The 8276-nt window shown below is 36.2% G+C and overlaps 1 protein-coding gene across 2 annotated transcripts; it reads right to left on the bottom strand.

Annotated features, from left to right (window-relative positions):
* Window positions 1-4265: 4265 nt before the first annotated feature.
* On the bottom strand, window positions 4266-7069 carry LOC131612221 (uncharacterized). 2 transcript variants are annotated; one of them, XM_058884034.1, is made up of 7 exons: window positions 6612-6750; window positions 6162-6287; window positions 5947-6035; window positions 5783-5857; window positions 5539-5646; window positions 5364-5459; window positions 4266-5184 (listed from the first exon to the last, which is right to left on the bottom strand). In XM_058884034.1, the coding sequence occupies exons 2-7, from the start codon at window positions 6262-6264 to the stop codon at window positions 4918-4920; spliced, it is 738 nt and encodes a 245-aa protein (XP_058740017.1). In that variant the 5' UTR covers window positions 6265-6287; window positions 6612-6750; the 3' UTR covers window positions 4266-4917. The 2 variants fall into 2 exon arrangements, with proteins under 2 accessions (XP_058740017.1, XP_058740011.1); XM_058884028.1 differs by having other exon boundaries at window positions 4276-5184; window positions 6162-6274; window positions 6612-7069.
* Between the last annotated feature and the right edge of the window lie 1207 nt (window positions 7070-8276).

The following is an 8276-nucleotide window of genomic DNA, read 5'->3' as shown; positions in this document are numbered from 1 at the left end:
ACTATTATTCAATCCCTCATCAACTTGCTCATCATCCCTAATGACTTCTTCATAAAGCTTTTCAACCATATATTTTGCACCATTGATTTAAAGGACTATTAACATACTCTAGTTAGGATAGGGGATGTTATATATAGACACAAACACTCAAGAGAACTCTACATAGGCCAGCTATCTCTGAAGCACCTTTATCATCATTCATCACCAACATCCTAAAGGTGGGGTCATTATAGTAGATGATATCTACCTTCGTATAACATAAATCCTCTAGTATACAAACCAACTCAAAGTAGCTCCTCCCATCCACATCTATTTCTAGTTCATTGCATTTTCCCCCTTCATATAGAGTTTCTTCACTATCTATAAACCCACTACTATGATGAATATTCAGACACAAATACTCACCCATTGCTACCTAAGTCAAACAAAAACATCAACTTATCAAAAGGGGCAAAAATAACACAATTGTAGAAGATACTAACCCTAAAATTGAAATACCTAGCATTACTAACAGGTAGAAGATGATAAATCTAAATTTGAAACACCTGGAATTATGAACACATTCTACAAAAATTAAAACCCTAAAATTGAAACAATATAAAAGATGATAACCTTGATTTAAGATTTGTCTTCAACGAATCTCCAGATCGCACTATCACAAAAGCTCTCTGTTTCGTCCTCTTTAACTATAAAACAATCTTGATCCTTCGTCTTCAACGTTTCCTTCCCTCATTCCTTCCCCTTCTTCTTCATCGCCTCCGAACACAAGTTCTCACTCTACATATATCTGCTAGAGTTTTCTGAAATGTGTTAGAAATTAATTAAAATGTGAATGTCTAAAGTCTTAAGATTTTTCTAGTTTGTTTCGTCCACCTCAGCAATGTAATAATACGTCAACACCATTTGGCAATGAGATTGGACTTTGACTAACGATTCTAACGGAAAGGACAAACGCGATACACTTTTTAAAGATAAGGCATTAAATCGATCATTTTTAAAAAGGATATTAAGCCTAAAATTCATTTTGAGATGCAAAATCATTTTTCAAAGTATCATAATCAATTTATTGTAAAATTTCTTTTTATAGTATACCCATTATCATAACCTTGCTATATGATGTTATTAATATCAAGTCCAATAGTATTCATTTTATTTATAATAGCATCAAACAAACCTTATCCATATGTATCATCTACCTTCAGAAACTATGGGTTTATACCTTAAAGACAACAGACCAAGTGTTGGAGAAGTTCAAAGAGTTTCATGATTTAGTAGAGAGGTAGACAGGCGAGAAGCTGAAATGTGTTTGTTCTGATAACGATGGTGAGTATTGTGGACCATTTGATGCCTATTACAAGTAGCATGGTATTGCACATGAAAAGACTCCTCCTAAAACTTCTCAATTGAATGGTTTAGTAGAGAGGATGAATCGAACACTAATTGAGAGAGTAAGATGTATGCTCTTTGAAGCTAAGATGCCTAATAATTATTGGGGTGAGGCATTTTACATAACGATGCATGTTTTTAATCTCACTACCACTGTTGCTTTGAATAGTGAAGTTCCAGAAAAAATTTGGTTTAGAAAGAATGTCAAGTATGATCATTTGAGAGTCTTTGGTTGTAAGGCTTTGTGCATATTCCAAAGGATGAAAGATCCCAGTTGGATGCAAAGTCAAAACAATGTATCTTCATTAGCTATGGGAAAGATGAGTTTGGTTACGGATTGTATGATCGTGAAGGGAGAAAGCTAATCTGAAGCCGCAATGTAGTATTCATGGAAGACCAAACTATTAAAGACACTCATAAAGTAGAGAAGACTATACCCAATAAAGATATCAGTTTGTGTAATTTTGATCCAGTTTGGTTACTTAATCATAATCTAGATGCTATTGGTGGTGATTATCAGAATGGTGAACCATATGATTATGTTGATGATCAACAACTTGGAGATGAGGTGAATATTCCAACAAATGATGATGAAAGGGAGAATGACATGTTACAGGATGAGATTCTTGGTAAAGCTTTAGAATCATCTCAAGTTTAACTTAGGAGGTCTAACAGACATAGACAACCTTCTACAAGGTATAATTCTGATGAGTTTGTGACCTAGATTAATTAGGGTGAACCCGAGTGTTTTCAAGAGGCCATGAAAAGTGATGAAAATTAAAAGTGGTTTGATGCAATGCATGATGATATGAAGTCATTGCATGATAATCACACTTATGATTTAGTGAAGTTGCCTAAAGGCAAAAGGGCTTCGGAAAACAAGTGGATTTATAAAGTTAAACATAAGAGTAACTCTAAGTCTCCAAGGTATAAAGTCAGATTAGTGGTGAAAGGTTTGCGTTAAAGAAAGGGTGTTGATTTTAATGAGATTTTCTCACCTATTGTAAGGATGTATCAATCAGAACTGCGTTAAGTTTAGCTGCTACTCTTGATTTAGAGGTTGAGCAAATGGATATGAAAACAACTTTCCTTCATGGTGATTTGGAGGAAGAGATCTACATTAAACAACCTGATGGTTTTCAAGTTAAAGGCAAAGAAGATTTGTGAGTAGATCGAGAAAGAGTCATTATGGGTTGAAGCAATCTCCAAGACATTGGTACAAGAATTTTGAGTCTGTTATGTGTGATCAAGGATACCAGAAGACTACTTCAGATCATTGCGTCTTTGTTAGAAAAATTTCTAATGATGATAGTCAAGGCTCTATTCATTTTGGTAATAATCCAACTTTTCATAATAGGTCCAAACACATTGATGTGAGATATCATTGGATACGTGATGTTTTGGATACTAAGTTGTTAGAGTTAGCTAAAGCTCATACATATGATAATGGTTATGATATGATGACTAAAACGTTACCAAGAGGGAAATTTAAAGCTTGTTGTGATATCGACGATTTGGCGATTTCCTCCACATAGTTGTGAGAGGGACATTTATTGGGTTTGATATCCCTTCCTGTGTGGATAAAGGCTCAAATATGAATAGCCAATTTGTCTGGCTTATTTAAGTGGAGAGGGTTAATTTAGGGTTGAGAGAGATAAAGAGAAAATAAGGATTCAAAAGAGAGAAAAGAGGAAAGAAATCTATTCTAGTTTCTCTGTAACTAGTCTCACTAAATCGACGATCCCCCATTTGTTAACTATTGAATTGAGCTCAGACTTGGAGTACATGTTTGCAACTCATGTATCTAACTTTTGACCATTCAAAATTTCAAAACAAGGTATGAGATGAGAGATATGTGCTTCGCACTGGAGCTGCAGATTTGAGTAATTTTTCAGCTTGTTGATTCTTATTTGTAAGCTAGTTTGCTTTGTGATTTGCAGTTGTTAGCAATAGTTTGTGAATCACTTTAAAACTCTCTTGTATCCTTATTTGATGATAGTGAAACTATTTCTTTTGTCTGGACGACTCGTTGTTTTTACTCTCATATTGAGGGGTTTTCCATGTTAAAATATCGGTGTTCTTCTGTGCCTTCATTTGTTCGATTAGCCATCTTATATTTGTTGTTAATCCTCAAGGTCCCAACAAGTGTGAGGAATTTTTTATCCGTTGCGTATTAGTCTGATATTGTGTCTTAATTTCCCATCAGGCAGTTTAGTCATATGTTAGGAGAAATGGTGTGTCATTATCCAAAAAATTATAATTAACTGTTGTATTAACATTTAAATTAGAAAAAGAAAAAATATTTTCTTCAAAAGTAGCATGTCGGGACATAAATATTTTACAGCTAGACATTTCATAACATTTGTATCCTCTATGATTTGATGGATTTTCCAAGATTACACAAGGTGCTGGCCGAATTTGTAAGTGTAAGGGATGAGAGGATAGCAAAGAAAACAAAGATACGAAGACGAAAGTAGGACGAATCTTTTTGATAGAGAATTTTTGTGGGTGATTGGAGAGACACCTTTTTATTGGGAAGGATGTTTATTGGGAAGGTTGTTGGGTAGGTAAGTGATCATTTGAAATTCAGGATGCTACATAGATGGAGGGAAAGAAGCATGAGCAAGAAGGGTATAGATGATTTTGTTTCTGATAGGGATTTTTCTTTCCGCTTTTCCATTTTGTGAGGATGTGTGAGGATAAGAGAACCTAAAATACACTTAATTTTGTTCGCAAAATTTCTGAAAAAGAAAGTTATCATATTCTTCGCTATTGTCTCATTAAAAACATTTACTTTCTTTTTCAATTTTTGTTTTAATGTGAGCTGAAAATTGAAAGAAAAAAAAATGAACATGAGATTTCGTATGTAGTGGAAAAATCTATAAAAAAATCGTTTAGTCATCAAGAAATAACATGTAGTAACGATGAATATGCCCACGGAAATGTGGGTAGAAAGGCGAAGGCCTACTGATGCAAAGAGTGACCCCCACCACGTCTAGAGCCTCTGCCTCGCCGGCGATGGCTGCAGCTATTGCTTCGACCTCCACGATTGTTGTTGCTGCCACCGTGATTAGGACAAAATAAGGATGAATCAGCCTATGTATCATTGTGAGAAGCAATGAAAGAAGATTTCTCGACAGAACTCGACGCCTTTTTTAAACCTGTAATCCTAATTATTACAGGTGCAATCAAAATCCTAAGAATCTGATTTTGATTTCCTAATCAACCATAATAATAACAATGTTAGTTCCCTCAGGAATTGGCACAGTGGGAAGCAATTCTGGATGACATGATGGAAAAAGATTGAATCATTTGCTGTGAGGCCAAGTTGCTGCTGATACAATCTAAGGATACAACACATCATTATGTTTGAATGAATATTATTGGCAAAAGTCATCATCCATATATACAACACTTGCAAAATAAATCAGACAATCACTAACATGCTTTTTGAGTTATTATGTTCATTATATAGCTAACATCTCTTGAAATTTCTGTCAAAAAATGAAAATATATATAAATGGTCTGGCCTTATGTTCCACCATTTATCAGTTCATATAAAGCCCATAAGACAATGCCAATCACAGTGTCCCTCGCTAAACTCTTGACTATGCCATCAATCCAGCCACCAGAGCCTCCATCAGATGAGTTTTTTCCGGTAAGGTCTCGAAACCTCAAATCTCCGGTATCAGCTAACAGTGAATATATTACACCATTCATGTGGCCTTTTCCAATTACACCTACCACCCTTTTACAGTTATTCACAGCTTTGCTTCTCTTTAAAGACCATGCAAGATACTGCAAAAAAACATCACTCTTGTTTACTTCTAGTTGTAGTATTTGTTACATGTAAAAAGTTACTATAAGTGGCCTAACAGATCTTAAACGTGGTTCTGATTCCATCTTAGAATTGTTGTTGGGCCTAACTCAATCTTACAAAATCGATGTGACACTTTTACATAGGAAGAAAAACTTACAGTATCTCGTTCATGAATAAGCGGTGACAATAGGGATGGATACGAAAAACTCAGTTGCTCATAGAGCTGAAGTGTGCCATCATCTGAACTTGCTTTCTGCATATAAAACCAAGAAATGTAACATGAATAAAAATGACCAGTACCGATTGAAGTTGATAAAGGCAAGAAAAGTAACCTCAACGTTATTTGTAGAAATCTCTGATGAAGATGTTATTCCACTGATAACTATTCTCAATAAACTCAACTTCTGAGTCCAATTCAAAGCCTTCCATGCTCTCTGAAGCTGCAAAACAGATTATATAAGCTCCATCATCCTAAGATCATACAGAATATTTCTGCTGTTTAGCTTGGTTTTTTCAAATTCAATACATGAAAAATCAGAACCATTTTTTGAATTAATTTATGTAATATGTACATACTGTTATTTCAATTGGCCTATCTCCCAAAACTATTTGTGCACCAATTTCCTCTGATACTTTTCGAGCAGCACGGAACTGCATAATAAACATTGTTTTCTTTTGTCAAAACGAGTTCTACTTCCAAAAGCTATAAATATAGAAGAGTTTGAAATTGAACTACCTACCTCATCACCAAAAGGGCGATTAATACCCGAAGTGATCTTTGATGAAAACGCGGCCAAAAGTAATCTCAAGGCTAAAGCAGTTTGACCACCTGATATTTAGACCATAAACGATAAACATCTCAAAACGAACTCATGATAAACAATAAACATGTTTCCCTTTTAACTTCTCTTTTAAGATACTAGGAGATTCTCATGTAGAACAAAATTATGCTTACCAAGGTTTATGCTGCGACCGACAGCTCCAAAAAATCCATTTCCACTTAAAGAAAACATAGTAGTCCTTAACTGTTTGTCAAGCTGAGCATCATCAGCATACATGATCCCAGCTCTAGAAATGAAATCTGCAGCAATTTAAGTTATGATGCAGATTGACAATACATATCAAAACTCATTTATATATCTTCTTATGATTTCAGTCGGAACATACTTAATTAACATTGTTTCGGCCTAGCCAAAATAGTTCCACATTACTTGGAATTGATACTACAACATTCATACACGTCAACTTAACGACACACTTTTTCTAAAATACAAAGCCATGAGGGATCACACACTCAAAGTCACAATATCTCGTAGCAGCGGTGACAAACTAGACATTGACCGGAACAAACATTATATAATAATCAGAAAAATTCATGTCCTGAAATGAGAGCATCAGTACTTACCTGCTTCTGCAAAGCTCAACAACTACGTTATCAGGCTTCACAGCTTTTACAACACGCTCAACCTCCATAGCTGATTCTTTGGAAACATGAGTAGTTCCAATCAACCAAATATATTCAGGTTCAACAAACTCAGTCCTCCAAGAAGGAACAGGGCCAAACCTCTTCTTCTGTACCAAAACCAAGCTACCATTGTCAGCCAAATCAAGCAACTCAGGGTAAGATTCTTCTATGACAGCTCTGGATTCTTTGGATATCTCTAGCTTGTAATTGAAGTCTGGAGGTGGTGGTTTGACGGATACCCTGAAGGGTCTGATCAAAGATCTTTTGGAAAGTGAAAATGGCTTGGTGGTGAAAATTGGGAAGGTTGATTTGGTAATAGAGGAATCCATGGAATGTTAGGAAGAGGAATGAGTATGCTAAAGATATTGAAATGAAAAGTGAGAGGAAATAATATAAAATTTGTGACTCTCAATTTAGACTAACGTTCAACCGAGGAAAACCAATCATATTTAAGCCACCCATTATTATTTTTTAATTATTTTTTTTGTTAGCAATTGTACTCTTATATTTATGAGAGAGTCAAACAGGGACGACGTCGGGGTCTTTGTATAGTAAGGCATCGTCAGGGCGCTACTTTTTCGAAGAATTAGACTCACCATAAGGACATATGGCGTGTATAATATTGTTATCTCTCCACCAATCGTACAAGAACAAGTCATACCACAACTCCCTTAAAAATATATGGTCTCTCCCAGTCAAGGGGGGGCGGTTACCATTTTCTAAGGTTTACTAAATTTTAGATCCAAGAGCCTTTATAAATACTCCTCCCCTAACGGGAGAGGGAGGTATCATAACTTAACCAGCATTACACATATCACGAAGCCTCTCACCTCACACGTAAGCTGACCTCTCAAACCATCGTAAATACCATAAACACCACCATACATGGCCTCTCACCACTGTGGGCAAAACCTAACCATCATAACTGTTATAAAACTACTAAGGCCTTTAAGCATCCCCTACCCTTGTAGGGATAACACACACACACTTGTACTTTTTGACCAATACAGTGACGTCCACCGAGGGGCCTTGGTAAAACTAATATGGACCACACATTCTTCTACAATCACCATATTCACGCTCACCCCCACTCTTGTACACAGACATTCTCAGACATGGTTATCGGGAGATAAACTTCCCATACGCCGTAATATATCAGAGGAAGAAGTGATGCCAATGTCATGACGGAGATGCGTGCCGCCATGGATGAACTGCACTGTCAGAATCAAACCCTAGAGAACAACGTCCTCAATATCATACAACACTAACAAGAGACCGATCTCCTATAGGAGATGGAAGTGTTAGATCCCTAACCACTTTAAGACAAAATATGAGAAATGTTTGTCCCTAAAGGATTCAAACTCCCTCTTTGGCCAAGTTGGATGGACGCAATGATCCTTATGAACACGTTGCCTCCATCAACACACAGATGGGCATAATTGGAGCACTTGACTCCCTGAAGTGCAAGTTGTTGTCTGGTACCTTCAGAGATGTATCCTTGTGATGGTATACGGGTCTACCCTGAGCTTTCATCGTCGATTATTAACTTGTGAAGAAACTCGTACACCAGTTTAGTGCCATTCGTCATAGGAAGATGTCCACCAC

The sequence above is a fragment of the Vicia villosa genome, linkage group LG1 (genome assembly GCF_029867415.1).
Source record: "Vicia villosa cultivar HV-30 ecotype Madison, WI linkage group LG1, Vvil1.0, whole genome shotgun sequence".
Classification (NCBI taxonomy): Eukaryota; Viridiplantae; Streptophyta; class Magnoliopsida; order Fabales; family Fabaceae; genus Vicia; species Vicia villosa.
This window is presented reverse-complemented; position numbering and strand designations above follow the sequence as displayed.